This window comes from Taudactylus pleione, unplaced genomic scaffold (genome assembly GCF_031769625.1).
Source record: "Taudactylus pleione unplaced genomic scaffold, aTauple2 ptg000434l, whole genome shotgun sequence".
Lineage (NCBI taxonomy): Eukaryota > Metazoa > Chordata > Amphibia > Anura > Myobatrachidae > Taudactylus > Taudactylus pleione.
The window spans coordinates 5,869,014-5,893,058 of record NW_028284836.1 but is presented as its reverse complement, the minus strand read 5'-3'; the positions used below and the strand labels follow the sequence as shown (position 1 = coordinate 5,893,058).

The 24,045-nt window shown below is 41.3% G+C and overlaps 1 protein-coding gene across 4 annotated transcripts in view; it reads right to left on the bottom strand.

Moving 5' to 3' along the window:
* The window catches only part of NCOA1 (nuclear receptor coactivator 1), a 369,979-nt gene that overhangs the window by 20,435 nt on the left and 325,499 nt on the right, over window positions 1-24,045 (bottom strand). For 3 of the 4 annotated variants that reach the window (XM_088447565.1, XM_088447564.1, XM_088447566.1), the window contains exons 12-13: window positions 7,297-7,464; window positions 3,546-3,666 (exon numbers count right to left, since the gene is read on the bottom strand). In XM_088447565.1, coding sequence (XP_088303691.1) covers window positions 3,546-3,666; window positions 7,297-7,464 — 289 coding nt within the window. The remainder of the gene's footprint in view (window positions 1-3,545; window positions 3,667-7,296; window positions 7,465-24,045) is intronic. The other variant, XM_088447567.1, reaches the window with a different exon arrangement.

Below are 24,045 nucleotides of genomic sequence, written 5' to 3'. Positions count from 1 at the left end.
TGCTAATGTGAGTGACAGAATGAGGCGTTTGTGGGTGGTAACAGGGGAAGGTGCTTGAAAACGGGGAGTGGAGATCCGAACGCAGGCGTGCCAAACGGACAAAAGGGCGTTTAATGGGAGTGCATAATTAGTAAAGGAGCGTCATCGACCACTTCACTTGGTTGTCTTTTAGCCTGAACTGCTCGCAGTGATAGCGGGAAGTAAATCCCACCACAAGCACTGCGAGCAGTTCAGATGCCTTTCGATGTTCCCGATTAATCTAATAAATAACGGCGATGACGTGTGATGCGAACGGCAAAGGGGCGTCTTTACAAAATAGCGAGCGCATTTTTCGGACGTTCGCTCAGACGTAGAGGCGTCAACACACCACAAAGAGCGAGCGCTCAATTTAAATATCCGGCCCTTTTTTAAGAACGAGCGTCCGCAAATAGCGTCCGGGTCTGAATCAGGCCCAGAGTGAAAGGTACCAGCCAATCAGCTCCCAACTGCCATCTCACAGGCTGTGTTTGAAAAATGACAGTTGGGAGCCGATTGGCTGGTACCTTATCACTTTTCACTCTGTCTCCTAACACTGCTTAGTAAATAGACACCTAAATGTTTGGAATAGAATTTGTAGTTCTTCTATAATAAGCAAATACATAAATGTATATCACATGCAGAATGTAACTAATATGTGGACCGATGGTAATGCAGCTCATCAATTCTATAGGAACCTGCACCCCACATATTGCTCACAGTATTCCTGGGTTACGTCACCTACATGCTAGTGACACGATACAACACTGGTCGGCTTATTTATAAAATGGAGAGAATCACCGAAGAACATAAGTCACGCCAGGTCACGCATTTCTCTGGGGATCGGCCTGGTGGAGCAGTAAGGGAACGCTTAGCGCTCAGGAACCCTGGCAATATTTTATCGCTAAATCGTGCAACTTGGTGTATTTCTAGAGCAGCGATATGTGGAACACAGACCGACCCGGGCCCAAGTGCTTCTCAGATATAGAGAGAAAAATAACCTGTTTATAACTAAGAGGTATATTTACTGAAGTGCAGGTTTTTAGTAGTGAAGTTGTTGTCCATAGCAACCAATCAGATTCTACTTATCATTTATCTAGCACCTTCTAGAACAGGCCTGGCCAACCTGTGGCTCTCCAGCTGTTGAAACTACAAGTCCCAGCATGCCTTGCACAGTTTTGCTATTAGGGAATGCTAAAACTCTGGCAAGGCATGCTGGGACTTGTAGTTTCACAACAGCTGGAGAGCCACAGGTTGGCCAGGCCTGTTCTAGAAGATAATAGCTAGAATCTCATTGGTTGCTATGGGCAATAACCCCACTTTTAAAAACCTGCAGTTTAGTATATATACACCTAAGTGTTTGTTGCCCTTAAATAGACCTGGGAACACGTAGCGACCATATACAGTGGAAACAATATTCAACCCCTAAAAAGTCAAGAGAGACACCAGTCTCCTTCTTGCTCTGACGCTGAGCGTTGTGGGATGGGCCCGTCTAGGCCGTGTCTTCCATTTCCTCGCCATCCAAGCACTTGGATATTATATTGTAGCCTTTTTCTATCTTGTGCGTGTTTGTAAGGGCGCAAACACGCTAGATGAATAGTCCAGTTAGCGACATCGGTGGGCCCGGCGGGGGGTGCCGGCATCAGTAAGTGCGTACACACTTGCCGATGCCGGCAACGATGAACGATGGCAGGGGGGGCGGGGGTTGTGGGTGGAAGCGGGGCCAGGCCATTCAGCAGTATGGCATCGCTAACGATATCCCCAGATCGAGCTGCATGTTCAAACGACTGGGAATATCGCATCGTCCATTGCTTACTGCATACACACTGAACGATATATCGTGCAACTATATCGTTATCGTTCACAATTATCGTCCAGTGTGTATGCGGCTTAACTTTATCTAATTTTCTTAGAACGCTTTTGGTCTTCATTTTCACTTCTTGCCTTCGGAATCACAGTATGACCAATGCTTATTTGACTTAAGGAGTCTTTTATCCGCAAAATATTAACTTTTTTTTTTTTTTATATATATATATGACCCCCAGGTAATTGAGAGCCAATAGTTAGGCCAACATCTTTTATCTGCTTAAACTTGGAGCTTCCACAGCACAGGGATTGAATACTTATGCCAGCAGCAATTTTATCTGTCTGTAGTACAGACACATCTGTTGACTTTTTTAGGGGGGTTGAACACTTTTGCAAGCCGCTGCATAAGTCAGCTAATGGAAACACCTGGAATGTTTTCATTGTCACCCCGCATGCTAGCCAGCCTACGAATGGCCACTGGGTGTCAGCTCTTGTACGGAGCAGCCCAATAAGCCGGTTACTGTAAATGATGCAAACCAAAAAAAAGAAAAAAAAGCATTCCAAACCCTGCAACGCTCCTGTTATGCCTGGGAATTCAGGTGCCTTTGATTTCCCCTAAAAGCACCGGAGGGGAGTGAAGTCCGCCTGAAGGGGATTAGGGCTTTGTACTCCTGTGGACAACACGTGATCCCATTGGTCTGCACAAAACTCCCAGGAACTTCTCAAAGCTTTTTAAGGAGCAAAAAAACCTAAAGAATAACAGGCAGCCGTAAGCTTACTAAAAATAGCCGCGCAGGCAGGCGATGTTTTATGCTCCGTGTCCTTAAAAGACCCCAGTGACGAGGTGGACAGAGTCACACACACACATACATACATATATATATATTCCGCCTAAACACTTGTTGTAAGGCTGTCTCGTGTGGCGGGCACGAACGCTATGGAGACACTGATCTGTGCAGCTTGCAGATCCCTATAAGTTTGGTCCTGCCCTCCCTCTAGCAGTTACAGGGTTTAAAGGACAACATATGGTTGGGGCCCAGCAAAGGGCTGGGACAGACCTAGAAAATACTATGGACTCTGTAAGGAAACATTTTCAGTGGAGCGCAGGCCATCATATATCTTCATGAATATTCAGATATACACACTCAGGTTATTGCAATGCATTCTGACAGCTGAAAACACTTTGCAGAGAGATTTCCTTCAATCCTGGCGCTTTGTACTAGGATAACATTTGTATTTTGTGAGCCATTTAAAAAAAAAAAGTCTCCTAAACCTCTGCGGCTGAACACAAGCCAGGCGGCGGCGGCGGGAGTCGGATCTGGTCGGTTCCACTTGTGTGGTTTTATTCCAGCAAGGTGCTGGTGGGCTCGGGATACCCGGAATCTGATCAGAGGGATTATCCGCACTGAACCACCTGCCCTTTTTCTCTTTTGGAGCACGCCCTGCCCCGACGCTCCAGTTAGTAACCACAAAGACTGTCAGCCCTGCTGAATACACGACCATCACAATGCACAGGCTTCTCCTTAACAATAAAAAAACCACACATGCAAACCAGATACCAACACGGTTACGTCAATTTATCTTGGCCTGCCAGCGGTAACTGCCATTGTGTGCCAGCCATAGGGAGGATACAGCGTTCTGGTAGTTTAAAAAAAAACCAGTGCCCACCCATCGCCAACCCATTTGTGAATGTACACAGCCTACGACGTTCGGAGGGTACTCACTCATCCTGGGCGCTTGGGGCCACGCGGTTCAGTAATGTTAAGCTATCAGACCAGGGCATCTGGTCGACAATGCCCGACTGTCCAAACTGGTCTGGGATTCCCAGGTCAGAGTCCGGCAGACCTAATAGACACAGGAGAGAGTGGTAAGAGAATATGGTTAGGCTGATCGGCAGGTTATTATACACGTACTGTTTTGATAGAGGTAATAATGTGCAATAAGACATAGCAAGGCAGAAAACGGACACAAAGCATACAGTGATACTAAACAGATTATGGCACAGGGGCCATCTGTATTAGTTAGACCGTCTTTGATTCTGGATACTGGCGGCGTTAATTCACAGGTTCTTAACTACATATTCCATACAGTCTACACCTCTTCAATACGTTGTGACAACCTGCAGGTGGCGCTAGATTCACTGCTGTATGGCTTTGCAGTTTCCAGGCCACAATGTGGAAAATATGAGGTCAATATAAAAAACGTATGATCTGGGGCGAGTACCACATACGTACCCTCTATTTGTTATCCCAATCCGTAAAAATATTCCACGTGATTAAAGTGCACTACAATCACAAGGCCATCATCTTGGTTCGGCCAGTGCCTGTCTTACACCCCCGAGCACTTATACGCTGCACTTTGCATTGTCGCCGGACTCAGCGAGGAGAGGAGAGCGACAGCAGCAGCACTTTCTTTGGCATAACTAAATCACTGTATATTGAATGGCCAATAATTGCGACAATTTACATTGATACAGTGACATAAGGCAACCTATGTAACAGGGGACGAGAGGTTATCTGTTCAGACATTTGTGTTAACAAGGAGACTGCAAGCCAGTTACTCCCAGGGCAGGTTACAGGTCGGACAGATTAGTAAGTAGAAGTACTTGTCTCGAGCACTACACAGGCGTTGTTATATAATTATGTCCCAGTTTGTAGTGTGATAAAAATCTGCTTATTTAGGAAACAGATCTTTTGTACTAAGGACGAGTTTATGGAAAGTAAATAAGATGATTACTGATTCCAGTCATCCATATCGCTCCTTATTCTCTATACTGCCCTCCAAAAACCGCTACAACTGTATTAGAACCCGTACCAGCAGGTTGAGAAATATTATTTCCCCCATCGATGATTGTTAGATTGAATTTATAATTTATTGTTTTAGTTTATTCTTTTATATTTTTATACCTGGAAGTTTTATAAGAATCACAATGTAATTCAATGAAATGCATTTTTGGAATCTTTTTATAGTGACAATAAATGTAATTCAATTTATTGATACACATCGGATAAACATTAAGATACATACAACTGATCTTAATTTCATTCTCTGTCAGACTAGGAGAGCGAGTGACAAAACTGCGCAGAGCCGAACCAGGGAGCCCAGCAAGTGTACGGAGATTTGCAGTATGCTGGACGTACATTCGCCCATATGCAGAGCTGTAGGGCGAGATACGCTGCTTCCGGTGTGTGTGCGCATATGCGCCAGGTTTGCTACAAGCTATCAGCAGTTGAGGCTACAACACCTGACCCATACTAGGTGTAAAGAAAACGTCAGCGGTATAAATCGCTTTCATCCATATCTGCACCTTGCATACACGAGAACGCCCATTCACAGCCCCCTTCCGGCCGTAAATTTTGATGTGGGCAAAATGTGCGTGGCTCTGTATCGCCGTACTTGCGTGCTGGGCGTGCTTAATGCGAATAGACGCAAGTTACGCTCCGCAAGCCTGTGCACGTTGCACGGGGCCCATAGTGTTCTTTGTGCTACAGTCTGTGCTCTTAACCACTGAGCTGTCTCCGACCCACTCTCTATCAAACACAGGGGGAAATGGGCAAACGAGGCACAATTACACATGTAACCAAGGGCCCCGTCGTCAAGGTGGAGAGAGTGCGGCAGACAGAATGAAGGAATGCTAATGAGGCAGGAATCAGGGACTTTCTCCCTCACGGACGTGTTTTTTTTAAGAGAAAATATTGTTTTGCCCAGAAATTTTCTCCTTTGGCAACAGCTGTTAATGTCATATCTGAGATTACTATACAAGACGGCAAGTAGATCTCTGAGAGCCTTTCTGCAGCGTAGAGGCACAGTATGGGCTGTACACGTAGCTCCCATGGCTGCTGGGAGTCAGCCCCCCCGAACTGCCAGCTCTCACGCTAACACACACATATGTACCTTAGTCACACAACAGATTTCCATTCGGCGGATAACAGCAGCAGCTTGGATAGGGCGGGCTGCGGCCCCATGTGGTTGCGCTGTGATCGGGCATGCAGCATGCAAATTACAGATAAGTGTCATAATCAGCCAGGGCTGTAGTTACGCACATCCGACTGGCGCAGAGCAACAGGGATGTGATGGAGGATGAGGCCCATGATAAGAGGAATCAGAGTGAATACCCCCCCTGGTACAAATGCTTGTAAGCTTCAGGCCAACCACTCTCCTATGTATGCACAGATTATTTATCACCAGTTATTTATATAGTGCACACATAGGGCCTGATTCAGAGCCGGACACTATTTGCGCTCGCTCGTTCAGTAAAAAGGGGTGGCTATTCAAATGAACCGTTCGCTCTTTGCGGTCTGTTCACGCCTCTAGGTCTGAACGAGCGAACAAAACACGCGGTCGTTTTTTGGAAAACTACGCCCCCTGGCCGCTCGCATCCTACGTCATGTCCGCTATTTATTAGATTAATCGAGTACATCGACCAGCGTATGAACTGCTCGCTATTCTTGTGATTGGTTTTTCCTACAGCAATCTTGCGAGCGGTTCTAACTATAAAATAACCCAGTGACGTGGTCAATGACGCTGCTGTATTAATTATGCACACCCATAAAACGCCCGTTTTGACCTTTAAGCACGCCTGCGTTCTGATTTCCACTCCCCGTTTTCAAGCACCTTCCCCTGTTACCACCCACATACGCCTCCTCCTGTCACTCAAAATAGCAGGCATTCGCTATTTAGCGAACAAACAATTTTTGGCCGCACTGACTGGTTCACGCATGCGTATTACGATCCGTACGCATGCGCAGTTGTGCAAACATCGCTCGGAACGAACGAGCGGCCGCATACGAGCGGCTCTGAATCAGGCCCATATCCCGCAGCGCTTTACAGAGAATATTTGGCCATTCACATCAGTGGAGCTTACAATCTATACTCCCTATCGCATGCACGCACTTGGGTTACTTTTCGTTGGGAACCGTGTAACCTACCAGTATATTTAGGAGTGTGGGAGGAAACCGGAGTACCCGGAGAAAACCCACGCAAGCACAGGGAGAATATACAAACTCCACACAGTTCGGTCCATAGTGGGAATCAAACCCACGACCTCAGTGCTGTGATGCAGTAACGCTATCCATTACTCTGTCTGCGCTTCCCTAATTAGACTGCAAGCTCTGCCGATTGCAGGCAACAGTGCTGGAAGAGTTCTGTGTATGGCGCGGGGGGGGGGGGGGGGGGGTCACACTGTAAAACACAATGGGCGAGACTGGTTCGTAGACAGCGGTTGCTGTGCCAGTCATACATACTGCAAAAAGGCCCTGAGTGGATTGTGGCAGCTTAACCGACTGAAATTTCAGCTTTTTGGCCTGTCGCAATCTCATTTCAACACTGTCCTACAGATGTAGGAGGAGCTTCGGACTATACAGCAGCTATTTTCTCACGTGCTGATGTCACCCATTACCACAGAAGGAAAAAAAAATAAAATTTGTTTTTCAATGTATGAAATATTGTGTTACTATAGCAGATGGTGCCACCTACCAGGATCTGTCTGAAAGGCTGGTGCCCCCGTCATCAATCCGCGGCCCTGCTCCGGCGTCAGCCCTGACCGAGGACTGGTGTCATTTGGTGCGGGGAACGGGTTCAGATCTGGATCTAGAGAGTCACAGAATACAAATGGGGACTGACTTGAGTTGATGCCGTTAAAATCTGAGGAGGACACAAAAAAAACATATAGGACCGTTCTTAGTCACATCTTGTAGACACCTCTGCGATCATATGCCCTTCATCATTCACCTACCAGAGCCTTGTGGATTTTAAATGTGACATGCAATGCACACAAATACATGCAATCTCCTGAGAGGAATAAATAGTGACGCATATAAAACTAACACCGCATAAAACCGTATTCTGTAGCGTGGAGAGCGGACGGGATGTCTGTATTTAGAAGTCCTGGGTTGGTATAGAACAAGAGTCTTGAAGCTGTGGAGCTCATTCAGACCTGCTTGCTCACTGGCAAAAAGGGGACGGATATTTAAATGAAGCGCTCGCACTGCGTCGCGTAAGGACGCACACTATGTTTTAGCGAGCTACGGCAAAGTGCTATCGCAAACTTCTGAAGACGCACCCTTGCCGCTCGCAACACACGTCATCTCCGGGAAATTAAGGATTAATCGAGACCATCGGAACTGCTCGCAGCCCTTGGGGTTGCCGTAGCCTGCCGCAAGCACAGTGATCAGCGCTGGCTGAAATACATGCAGGTGACGTGTACAATGACACTACTTTGCTAATTATGCACACCCTTTAAACGCCGTTTTGGCGGCCAGACACGCCTGCGTTCGCACATCCACTCACCCGTTTACAAGCACCTTCCCCTGTTACCACCCACAAACGGCGCTGTCACTCAAAGCGGCGACCTGATAGTGGCTTACGAGCTACCAAAATCTGATCGCAACTAATGGCTTGCGCACGCGCACTGCGAATTATATGCATGCGCAGATGGGAGAAAATCGCTCAGAGCGAGCGATTGCGCCTTAGCGAGCGGGTCTGAATCAGGTCCTGTGTGAGTGCACTAAAGGTTTCATACTATATGTGGATCAGATAATCGTATTGTTCTTCCCGCAGTGCATCTGCCATTCTGCGCCTGTTTCAGTGCAAATGTGTCAGATTTTCAGCCACGCGTCTGGATTTTTCACAAGAAACTGATGGTAAAACACTTCTTTATCTGCGAGAAGCTGGATAATTCTGGGCATTCCCTGTTAGGTGTAATGGAGCCTGTTTTAATGCACCCCAAGCATTGCTATATTACATTTTGCTAGGCGAGATTATTAAACTATTTTCAATAGATGGAGAATCCACATTTTGGGAGCTTTCCTCCTGAGTGAGCTGATCCGGGACATTTTTATCTGCGCAGACGACCTTGAAGTTGACACGTATTTAAGGGTGGCGGAGTCCCGGTGCACTGTGGCACGTCTACCATTGAGTTTCATCCACGTAACAGACCCCAAACAATGTGACACATGTAATAATAACGCACGCCGCTTGTCTGTCACTCTCACTCCTCCCACCAATCCTGCAGGCAAGCTGTGATGGATTTTCTGGGACAGATTCCAAAACCTGGAACACCTATGTGTGTATGAGGAGCCAAAACCCACGGCTCGGGTCCCTCCCCACGTTCTGCACTTTCCTAAATGACCTTTGGTATGTGAAGGATGCTGCCAGCCCCTATTAGCTGCCGTTCACCGTCTGTCAGTACACACATGTACCATAAATGATGGAGACTGCCTAAATACAATTTTTGGCTCCGTATGAAGTGGACGGGCTGCTCGGACACCTCTGCTCAATGTTAAAGGAGCCCAGGACTGACGGATGTCCCAGCGATGCATACGCAGGGCTGTCACAGCTCACTCACTGCATAGGAAACGTCACCCCGTTACAGCCGACCCTCTCACTCCTTCCTTTGGCAGTCTCAAAGACTTGAAAGGAGCCGAGTGACAGGCCTCCATCAGACTCACTTGGTGGTCTTTGCTGATCCGGCAGCAGACCGGCACGGAGTCCGGGCTGTCTGCTGGCAATACCTGTGCTTCACAAAAGCCCATTAACATCAGGCAGAACACGGCTTACGTTGCATTTGGAAGTAACCCAAAATTTAATTACACCCCCCCCTACCCCACCCCCCCAGAACATGAAAAAACTTGCCAAAGATTCTTTTGACATTCCTCTGTTTATTCTCAGCCATCAAGATTTTTATATCTGCTATGTTAACCTATTGGTGGCCAGCACACAGTGTGAGGTTGGGGAATGTGGACAGTCACAATTCGTAGAAAGGAGAACTGAGGGCCCAAACCCAGCGTCGTATCAGCGCATCCTACAAATTATTATTATTGCTGTTGAATTGTAAGGCTCCGGGGTGCTCTGTGATGCCGGATGGCAGGGGAAAGCCAGAGATATAAATGCCAACACAGGGCCTCAAAACAGATCTGTATGCAAATGCCATCGCAGCTACGATTTCTCACGGATCGCTGTTGTGAAAATATGCTAATGACTTATACGCTTGTCCAGTGCTTAGACGCCCACTGAAAGCATCTCACATCCGCCACTCACGCACAGAACCGGAAACATGGGACGCAGATCGGGCGCCCATCAGCCTTCTGAGTAAGTCTAAGCTGCCGCAGACATAGCGGTCTCCAGACACACAGATGCCGATCCTGCTGCCAGCAAGGGCGCAACACAGATCATTAATGCATGCAGTAAGTCTAAGCTGCCGCAGCCACAGCGAGTCTCCAGACACACAGAGGGCTCTCCTGCTGCCAGCAGGGGCGCAGCTCAGATCATTAATGCATGCAGTTAGTCTAAGCTGCCGGAGACACAGCAATTCTCCAGACACACAGAGGGCTCTCCTGCTGCCAGCAAGGGCGCAGCTCAGATCATTAATGCATGCAGTAAGTCTAAGCTGCCGCAGACACAGCGATTCTCCAGACACACAGAGGGCTCTCCTGCTGCCAGCAAGGGCGCAGCTCAGATCATTAATGCATGCAGTAAATCTAAGCTGCCGCAGACATAGCAGTCTCCAGACACACAGAGGGCTTTCCTGCTCCCAGCAAGGGCGCAGCTCAGATCATTAATGCATGCAGTAAGTGTAAGCTGCCGCAGACACAGCGATTCCCCAGACACACAGAGGGCTCTCCTGCTGCCAGCAATGGCGCAGCTCAGATCATTAATGCATGCAGTAAATCTAAGCTGCCGCAGACATAGCAGTCTCCAGACACACAGAGGGCTTTCCTGCTCCCAGCAAGGTTGCAGCTCAGATCATTAATGCATGCAGTAAGTGTAAGCTGCCGCAGACATAGCGGTCTCCAGACACACAGATGCCGATCCTGCTGCCAGCAAGGGCGCAACACAGATCATTAATGCATGCTGTAAGTCTAAGCTGCCGCAGCCACAGCGAGTCTCCAGACACACAAAGGGCTCTCCTGCTCCCAGCAAGGTTGCAGCTCAGATCATTAATGCATGCAGTAAGTCTAAGCTGCCGCAGACACAGCGATTCTCCAGACACACAGAGAGCTCTCCTGCTGCCAGCAAGGGCGCAGCTCAGATCATTAATGCATGCAGTAAGTGTAAGCTGCCGCAGACACAGCGATTCCCTAGACACACAGAGGGCTCTCCTGCTGCCAGCAAGGGCGCAGCTCAGATCATTAATGCATGCAGTAAATCTAAGCTGCCGCAGACATAGCAGTCTCCAGACACACAGAGGGCTTTCCTGCTCCCAGCAAGGTTGCAGCTCAGATCATTAATGCATGCAGTAAGTGTAAGCTGCCGCAGACATAGCGGTCTCCAGACACACAGATGCCGATCCTGCTGCCAGCAAGGGCGCAACACAGATCATTAATGCATGCCGTAAGTCTAAGCTGCCGCAGCCACAGCGAGTCTCCAGACACACAGAGGGCTCTCCTGCTCCCAGCAAGGTTGCAGCTCAGATCATTAATGCATGCAGTAAGTCTAAGCTGCCGCAGACACAGCGATTCTCCAGACACACAGAGAGCTCTCCTGCTGCCAGCAAGGGCGCAGCTCAGATCATTAATGCATGCAGTAAGTGTAAGCTGCCGCAGACACAGCCGTCTCAAGACATACACAGCGCTATCCTGCTGCCAGCAAGGATGGGCTATCCTGCTGCCAGCAAGGATGCAGCGGCTAATTTATGCATTCCCAGAAAACAGCGTTTAAACGGTCCTGACACGCCTGCGTTTCTCTAGCCACCCCCCGTTACCTCCCCCAAACGCCGACTACCGCTCACTCAGTTTCCAAGTAAATCCTCAGTGCAAGTGTAATTGCAATTCAATGGCAAATAATCAGTCAACCTGTATAAACATCGGCATTTGCGCACGGATCTGAATCGGGCCCATTGGTACAAACTACAGAGCACCAGTTCCCCATAGCTAGTTACAGCCCTGGCGTACATCTCCGATGTTTAGGGGTCTGCGCAGGTGCTGAACCCGTTCTGCGATCTCGATCGCAGTCACCCGTAGGCGCAGCATGACTGGCATGCTGCGGAGTTTGGGGGGTGGAGCAGTGGCATGGCTGGCCACAGTTCCCGGAAATGGGTGTGTATTGTCCACGTATTCCAGGAGGGATGAGGCCAGGGTATGTGTCGGTGAACCAAATTTCCTGGCCTCACAAGTGACCGGACAGCAGTCAGGCTTCAGCTTACGCAGCCTGGCCACTGAAGCGACCGTCTGATCTGAGGCAGCGTCTACAGATCGAAAATGCAGCAAGGAGGCGTCTATCTCATACAGACTCCTCCTCCTGCGTACACAGGAATCAGGCCCATAGTGCATACTGTACTCACACATACAATACTTATGGGTACTGTACTTATACTGTATATACAGTACTCACACATACAGTACCTAAACAGTGTTTATACATACAGTACATACACAGTGCATACAGTACTCACACATACAATACTTATGGGTACTGTACTAATACTGTATATACAGTACTCACACATACAGTACCTAAACAGTATTTATACATACAGGACATACACAGTGCATACAGTACTCACACATACAGTACTTATGGGTACTGTACGTATACTGTATATACAGTTCTTACACATACAGTACCTAAACAGTATTTATACATACAGGACATACACAGTGCATACAGTACTCACACATACAATACTTATGGGTACTGTACTAATACTGTATATACAGTTCTTATACATACAGTACCTAAACAGTATTTATACATACAGTACATACACAGTGCATACAGTACTCACACATACAATACTTATGGGTACTGTACGTATACTGTATATACAGTTCTTACACATACAGTACCTAAACAGTATTTATACATACAGGACATACACAGTGCATACAGTACTCACACATACAATACTTATGGGTACTGTACTAATACTGTATATACAGTTCTTACACATACAGTACCTAAACAGTATTTATACATACAGGACATACACAGTGCATACAGTACTCACACATACAGTACCTAAACAGTATTTATACATACAGGACATACACAGTGCATACAGTACTCACACATACAGTACTTATGGGTACTGTACTAATACTGTATATACAGTTCTTACACATACAGTACCTAAACAGTATTTATAAATACAGGACATACACAGTGCATACAGTACTCACACATACAATACTTATGGGTACTGTACTTATACTGTATATACAGTTCTTACACATACAGTACCTAAACAGTATTTATACATACAGGACATACACAGTGCATACAGTACTCACACATACAATACTTATGGGTACTGTACTTATACTGTATATACAGTTCTTACACATACAGTACCTAAACAGTATTTATACATACAGGACATACACAGTGCATACAGTACTCACACATACAGTACCTAAACAGTATTTATACATACAGGACATACACAGTGCATACAGTACTCACACATACAATACTTATGGGTACTGTACTAATACTGTATATACAGTTCTTACACATACAGTACCTAAACAGTGTTTATACATACAGTACATACACAGTGCATACAGTACTCACACATACAATACTTATGGGTACTGTACGTATACTGTATATACAGTACTCACACATACAGTACCTAAACAGTATTTATACATACAGGACATACACAGTGCATACAGTACTCACACATACAATACTTATGGGTACTGTACGTATACTGTATATACAGTACTCACACATACAGTACCTAAACAGTATTTATACATACAGGACATACACAGTGCATACAGTACTCACACATACAATACCTAAACAGTGTTTATACATACAGTACATACACAGTGCATACAGTACTCACACATACAATACTTATGGGTACTGTACTAATACTGTATATACAGTTCTTACACATACAGTACCTAACAGTATTTATACATACAGGACATACACAGTGCATACAGTACTCACACATACAATACTTATGGGTACTGTACTAATACTGTATATACAGTACTCACACATACAGTACCTAAACAGTGTTTATACATACAGTACATACACAGTGCATACAGTACTCACACATACAATACTTATGGGTACTGTACTAATACTGTATATACAGTTCTTACACATAGAGTACCTAAACAGTATTTATACATACAGGACATACACAGTGCATACAGTACTCACACATACAATACTTATGGGTACTGTACCAATACTGTATATACAGTTCTTACACATACAGTACCTAAACAGTATTTATGCATACAGTACATACACAGTGCATACAGTACTCACACATACAGTACTTATGGGTACTGTACTTATACTGTATATACAGTACTCACACATACAATACTTATGGGTACTGTACTAATACTGTATATACAGTTCTTACACATACAGTACCTAAACAGTATTTATGCATACAGTACATACACAGTGCATACAGTACTCACACATACAGTACTTATGGGTACTGTACTTATACTGTATATACAGTTCTTACACATACAGTACCTAAACAGTATTTATACATACAGGACATACACAGTACATACAGTACTCACACATACAATACTTATGGGTACTGTACTAATACTGTATATACAGTTCTCACACATACAGTACCTAAACAGTATTTATACATACAGGACATACACAGTGCATACAGTACTCACACATACAATACTTATGGGTACTGTACTAATACTGTATATACAGTACTCACACATACAGTACCTAAACAGTGTTTATACATACAGGACATACACAGTGCATACAGTACTCACACATACAATACTTATGGGTACTGTACTAATACTGTATATACAGTTCTTACACATACAGTACCTAAACAGTATTTATACATACAGGACATACACAGTGCATACAGTACTCACACATACAGTACTTATGGGTACTGTACTTATACTGTATATACAGTACTCACACATACAATACTTATGGGTACTGTACTAATACTGTATATACAGTTCTTACACATACAGTACCTAAACAGTGTTTATACATACAGTACATACACAGTGCATACAGTACTCACACATACAATACTTATGGGTACTGTACGTATACTGTATATACAGTACTCACACATACAGTACCTAAACAGTATTTATACATACAGGACATACACAGTACATACAGTACTCACACATACAATACTTATGGGTACTGTACTAATACTGTATATACAGTTCTCACACATACAGTACCTAAACAGTATTTATACATACAGGACATACACAGTGCATACAGTACTCACACATACAGTACTTATGGGTACTGTACGTATACTGTATATACAGTTCTTACACATACAGTACCTAAACAGTATTTATACATACAGGACATACACAGTACATACAGTACTCACACATACAATACTTATGGGTACTGTACTAATACTGTATATACAGTTCTTACACATACAGTACCTAAACAGTATTTATACATACAGGACATACACAGTGCATACAGTACTCACACATACAGTACTTATGGGTACTGTACTTATACTGTATATACAGTACTCACACATACAATACTTATGGGTACTGTACTAATACTGTATATACAGTTCTTACACATACAGTACCTAAACAGTGTTTATACATACAGTACATACACAGTGCATACAGTACTCACACATACAATACTTATGGGTACTGTACGTATACTGTATATACAGTACTCACACATACAGTACCTAAACAGTATTTATACATACAGGACATACACAGTACATACAGTACTCACACATACAATACTTATGGGTACTGTACTAATACTGTATATACAGTACTCACACATACAGTACCTAAACAGTATTTATACATACAGGACATACACAGTGCATACAGTACTCACACATACAATACTTATGGGTACTGTACTAATACTGTATATACAGTTCTCACACATACAGTACCTAAACAGTATTTATACATACAGGACATACACAGTGCATACAGTACTCACACATACAGTACTTATGGGTACTGTACGTATACTGTATATACAGTTCTTACACATACAGTACCTAAACAGTATTTATACATACAGGACATACACAGTACATACAGTACTCACACATACAATACTTATGGGTACTGTACTAATACTGTATATACAGTTCTTACACATACAGTACCTAAACAGTATTTATACATACAGGACATACACAGTGCATACAGTACTCACACATACAGTACTTATGGGTACTGTACTTATACTGTATATACAGTACTCACACATACAATACTTATGGGTACTGTACTAATACTGTATATACAGTTCTTACACATACAGTACCTAAACAGTGTTTATACATACAGTACATACACAGTGCATACAGTACTCACACATACAATACTTATGGGTACTGTACGTATACTGTATATACAGTACTCACACATACAGTACCTAAACAGTATTTATACATACAGGACATACACAGTACATACAGTACTCACACATACAATACTTATGGGTACTGTACTAATACTGTATATACAGTACTCACACATACAGTACCTAAACAGTATTTATACATACAGGACATACACAGTGCATACAGTACTCACACATACAGTACTTATGGGTACTGTACGTATACTGTATATACAGTTCTTACACATACAATACTTATGGGTACTGTACGTATACTGTATATACAGTTCTTACACATACAGTACCTAAACAGTATTTATACATACAGGACATACACAGTACATACAGTACTCACACATACAATACTTATGGGTACTGTACTAATACTGTATATACAGTTCTTACACATACAGTACCTAAACAGTATTTATACATACAGGACATACACAGTGCATACAGTACTCACACATACAGTACTTATGGGTACTGTACTTATACTGTATATACAGTACTCACACATACAATACTTATGGGTACTGTACTAATACTGTATATACAGTTCTTACACATACAGTACCTAAACAGTGTTTATACATACAGTACATACACAGTGCATACAGTACTCACACATACAATACTTATGGGTACTGTACGTATACTGTATATACAGTACTCACACATACAGTACCTAAACAGTATTTATACATACAGGACATACACAGTACATACAGTACTCACACATACAATACTTATGGGTACTGTACTAATACTGTATATACAGTACTCACACATACAGTACCTAAACAGTATTTATACATACAGGACATACACAGTGCATACAGTACTCACACATACAGTACTTATGGGTACTGTACTTATACTGTATATACAGTTCTTACACATACAATACTTATGGGTACTGTACGTATACTGTATATACAGTTCTTACACATACAGTACCTAAACAGTATTTATACATACAGGACATACACAGTGCATACAGTACTCACACATACAATACTTATGGGTACTGTACTAATACTGTATATACAGTTCTTACACATACAGTACCTAAACAGTGTTTATACATACAGGACATACACAGTGCATACAGTACTCACACCTGCAATACTTATAAAGTATGTATACTGTACTTATACTTTATGTACAGTACTTGTACAGTGCTTATGCATAAGTACTTGCTCAATACATACGGGATTCACCCCATTTTAGCCCCACCCTCTCCCTACAGACTGCGATTCACATATCATCTCCCCCTCCTGCCCACTTCACCAGGAAGTTTCAGGAAGCGGGAGATCCACCCACTCCTATTAATACATATAGGGAATGATTCAGAGTTAAGACAAAAGCAAACCACGCCGCAAGGCAAGGGGGGGCAAATGCATTTATGTTTTTGTATGCAGGGTAAATACCAGCCACATTTGCACCTAGCAGACAAATACTGGGCAGCATTATTTTTACACTGAAATTTAGAATGAAGCTAGAACGCGCCCCTTCCGGACTCTATATATCTCTCTGCAAATCCTAAATCTGCTCCCCTGCAATGCAACATGGATTACATAGGTGCAAATTGCTCCTTTTTTTGCTCCTACATACAGTAATAAATACTTGCACATAGAGTACTTATACATACAGACCAGATACAGTACTTATGCATGAAGTACATATACTGGGAAACAGTATCTAATGCCAGCGGCTGAATAGCCACCGTATCCGACAGCGGAACCCCGACAGACCTGATTCCCGACTGGGGCTGGTAAATAACCTAACCCTTCCCTCTCCCCCCTTAACCCTCCCTTAGTGGTGCCTAACCCTCCCTTAGTGGTGCCTAACCCTCCCTTAGTGGTGCCTAACCTTCCCTTAGTGGTGCCTAACCCTCCCTTAGTGGTGCCTAACCCTAACCCTCCCTTAGTAGTGCCTAACCCTAACTTCCCCCCTGTTAGTGCCTAAACCTAACCCCCCCCTCCCCGCACACCCTAAACCTAACCTTCCAGGGGGGGTGCCTAACCCTAACCCCCCCCCTTAGTGGTGCCTAACCCTAACCCCCCCTTTCCCTACCCTAACCCTCCCGGGGGGGTGCCTAACCCTAAATCCCCCCCTCCCCGTGGCGAGACGCTAAGACACCCGGCTTACCTTTGTTTGGTAAGCCGGGTGTCGGGATTCCGTAGTAGGGCTAATTATAGGCGCTGGGATTTCGACGCCTATCTTTAGTCCCCTGTCAGGCTGTCAGTGTCGGGATATCAGCGGGCGGGATAGCACCCGCCGGTATCCTGAATGCATCCCCATATACAAAACGTATATACAGTGTAGTAGTTGTACATACAGTATTCATATATGCACTATTAATATATTAATACATACAGTAGCGTTCCCGCTAGGCTGGTTTAAAAAGCACCCTGCCCTCCAGGAGGAGGGCAAAAAGCGCCCTGCCCTAACAGCCTGCGGGAGCCGTTCTCACCCGCGGGACGCAGTGTCCCGCGGGTGGACAAACATGCGGTGATCCGGTCACCGCCGGAGAATAGACGCCGGGCGCATGCGCCCGACGTCTATTCTCCCTTTCTGCAGCGCTTGGGGGCTGCCTGGCATGTCCGTAAGTGCCGGGCACGCCCCCAAGTATGACGAAAAGGGGATGTGTCTTATAGACACGCCCCCTTTTCATAACCACGCCCCCTTTTCGGGCGCGCACAAGATTGCCCTCTCTAGCTCCGGCGCCCTGCCTGCCGCCGGAGCTAGAGGGAACACTAATACAGTGCATACTGTGTACATATAGTGCATGTACAGTACTCATACATACAGTACATATTCTATATATATATACAGTACTCATACATACAGTACATATTCTAGACATATACAGTACTCATACATACAGTAGTCATACATGCAGTACATATTGTATACATATACAGTACTCATACATACAGTACATATTCTATACATATACAGTACTCATACATACAGTACATATTCTATACATATACAGTACTCATACATACAGTACATATTCTATACATATACAGTACTCATACATACAGTAGTCATACATGCAGTACATATTGTATACATATACAGTACTTACATACAGTACATATTCTATACATATACAGTACTCATACATAAAGTACATATTCTATACATATACAGCACTCATACATACAGTACATATACAGTACTCATAAAGTACATATTCTATACATATACAGTACTCATACATACAGTACATATTCTATACATATACAGTACTCATACATACAGTACATTCTATACATATACAGTACTCATACATACAGTACTCATACATACAGTACATATTCTATACATACACTACTCATACATACAGACATATTCTATACATATACAGTAGTCACACATACATACAGTACTCATACATACAGTACATATTCTATACATATACAGTACATATTATATACATATACAGTAGTCACACATACATACAGTACTCATACACACAGTACATATACAGTATTCATACATACAGTACATATTCTATACATATACAGTAATACATACAGTACATATTCTATACATATACAGTACTCATACATACAGTACATATACAGTATTCATACATACAGTACATATTCTAGACATATACAGTACTAATACATACAATACATGCAGTACATATTCTATGCATATACAGTACTCATACATACAGTACATATTCTATACATATACAGTACTTACATACAGTACATATTCTATACATATACAGTACTCATACATAAAGTACATATTCTATACATATACAGCACCTATACATACAGTACATATACAGTACTCATACATAAAGTACATATTCTATACATATACAGTACTCATACATACAGTACATATTCTATACATACACAGTACTCATACATACAGTACATATTCTATACATACACAGTACTCATACATACAGTACATATTCTATACATATACAGTAGTCACACATACAGAACTCATACATACAGTACATATACAGTACTCATACATACAGTGCATATTCTAGACATATACAGTACTCATACATACAGTACATATTCTAGACATATACAGTACTTACATACAGTACATATTCTAGACATATACAGTACTTACATACAGTACATATTCTATACATATTCTATACATATACAGTACTCATACATAAAGTACATATTCTATACATATACAGCACTCATACATACAGTACATATACAGTACCCATACATACAGTACATATTCTATACATATACAGCACTCATACATACAGTACATATACAGTACTCATACATACAGTACATATACAGTACTCATACATACAGTACATATACAGTACATATTCTATACATACACAGTACTCATACATACAGTACATATTCTATACATATACAGTACTCATACATACAGTAGTCATACATGCAGTACATATTGTATACATATACAGTACTCATACATACAGTACATATTCTAGACATATACAGTACTTACATACAGTACATATTCTATACATATACAGTACTCATACATAAAGTACATATTCTATACATATACAGCACTCATACATACAGTACATATACAGTACTCATAAAGTACATATTCTATACATATACAGTACTCATACATACAGTACATATTCTATACATATACAGTACTCATACATACAGTACATTCTATACATATACAGTACTCATACATACAGTACTCATACATACAGTACATATTCTATACATACACAGTACTCATACATACAGTACATATTCTATACATATACAGTAGTCACACATACAGAACTCATACATACAGTACATATACAGTACTCATACATACAGTGCATATTCTATACATATACAGTACTCATACATACAGTACATATTCTATACATATACAGTACTTACATACAGTACTCATACATACAGTACATATTCTATACATATACAGTACTCATACATACAGTACATATACAGTACTCATACATACAGTACATATTCTATACATACACTACTCATACATAGACATATTCTATACATATACAGTAGTCACACATACATACAGTACTCATACATACAGTACATATTCTATACATATACAGTACATATTATATACATATACAGTAGTCACACATACATACAGTACTCATACACACAGTACATATACAGTATTCATACATACAGTACATATTCTATACATATACAGTAATACATACAGTACATATTCTATACATATACAGTACATATTATATACATATACAGTAGTCACACATACATACAGTACTCATACACACAGTACATATACAGTATTCATACATACAGTACATATTCTAGACATATACAGTACTAATACATACAATACATGCAGTACATATTCTATGCATATACAGTACTCATACATACAGTACATATTCTATACATATACAGTACTTACATACAGTACATATTCTATACATATACAGTACTCATACATAAAGTACATATTCTATACATATACAGCACCTATACATACAGTACATATACAGTACTCATACATAAAGTACATATTCTATACATATACAGTACTCATACATACAGTACATATTCTATACATACACAGTACTCATACATACAGTACATATTCTATACATATACAGTAGTCACACATACAGAACTCATACATACAGTACATATACAGTACTCATACATACAGTGCATATTCTATACATATACAGTACTCATACATACAGTACATATTCTAGACATATACAGTACTTACATACAGTACATATTCTAGACATATACAGTACTTACATACAGTACATATTCTATACATATTCTATACATACAGTACTCATACATAAAGTACATATTCTATACATATACAGCACTCATACATAAAGTACATATTCTATACATATACAGCACTCATACATACAGTACATATACAGTACCCATACATACAGTACATATTCTATACATATACAGCACTCATACATACAGTACATATACAGTACTCATACATACAGTACATATACAGTACTCATACATACAGTACATATACAGTACATATTCTATACATACACAGTACTCATACATACAGTACATATTCTATACATATACAGTAGTCACACATACAGTACATTCTATACATATACAGTACTCATACATACAGTACTCATACATACAGTACATATTCTATACATACACTACTCATACAGACATATTCTATACATATACAGTACTCATACATACAGTACATATTCTATACATATACAGTACTCATACATACAGTACATTCTATACATATACAGTACTCATACATACAGTACATATACAGTACTCATACATACAGTACATATTCTATACATACACTACTCATACATACAGACATATTCTATACATATACAGTAGTCACACATACATACAGTACTCATACATACAGTACATATTCTATACATATACAGTACATATTCTATACATATACAGTAGTCACACATACATACAGTACTCATACACACAGTACATATACAGTATTCATACATACAGTACATATTCTATACATATACAGTAATACATACAGTACATATTCTATACATATACAGTACTCATACATACAGTACATATACAGTATTCATACATACAGTACATATTCTAGACATATACAGTACTAATACATACAATACATGCAGTACATATTCTATGCATATACAGTACTTACATACAGTACATATTCTATACATATACAGTACTTACATACAGTACATATTCTATACATATACAGTACTCATACATAAAGTACATATTCTATACATATACAGTACTCATACATACAGTACATATTCTATACATACACAGTACTCATACATACAGTACATATTCTATACATATACAGTAGTCACACATACATACAGTACTCATACATACAGTACATATTCTATACATATACAGTACTCATACATACAGTACATATTATATACATATACAGTAGTCACACATACATACAGTACTCACACACAGTACATATACAGTATTCATACATACAGTACATATTCTATACATATACAGTAATACATACAGTACATATTCTATACATATACAGTACTCATACATACAGTACATATACAGTATTCATACATACAGTACATATTCTAGACATATACAGTACTAATACATACAATACATACAGTACATATTCTATACATACACAGTACTCATACATACAGTACATATTCTATACATACACAGTACTCATACATACAGTACATATTCTATACATATACAGTAGTCACACATACAGAACTCATACATACAGTACATATACAGTACTCATACATACAGTGCATATTCTAGACATATACAGTACTCATACATACAGTACATATTCTAGACATATACAGTACTTACATACAGTACATATTCTAGACATATACAGTACTTACATACAGTACATATTCTATACATATTCTATACATATACAGTACTCATACATAAAGTACATATTCTATACATATACAGCACTCATACATAAAGTACATATTCTATACATATACAGCACTCATACATACAGTACATATTCTATACATATACAGCACTCATACATACAGTACATATACAGTACTCATACATACAGTACATATACAGTACTCATACATACAGTACATATTCTATACATATACAGTAGTCACACATACATACAGTACATATTCTATACATATACAGTACTCATACACAGTACATATTCTATACATATACAGTAGTCACACATACATACAGTACTCATACATACAGTACATATTCTATACATATACAGTAGTCACACATACATACAGTATTCATACATACAGTACATATTCTATACATATGCAGTACTCATACATACAGTACATATACAGTA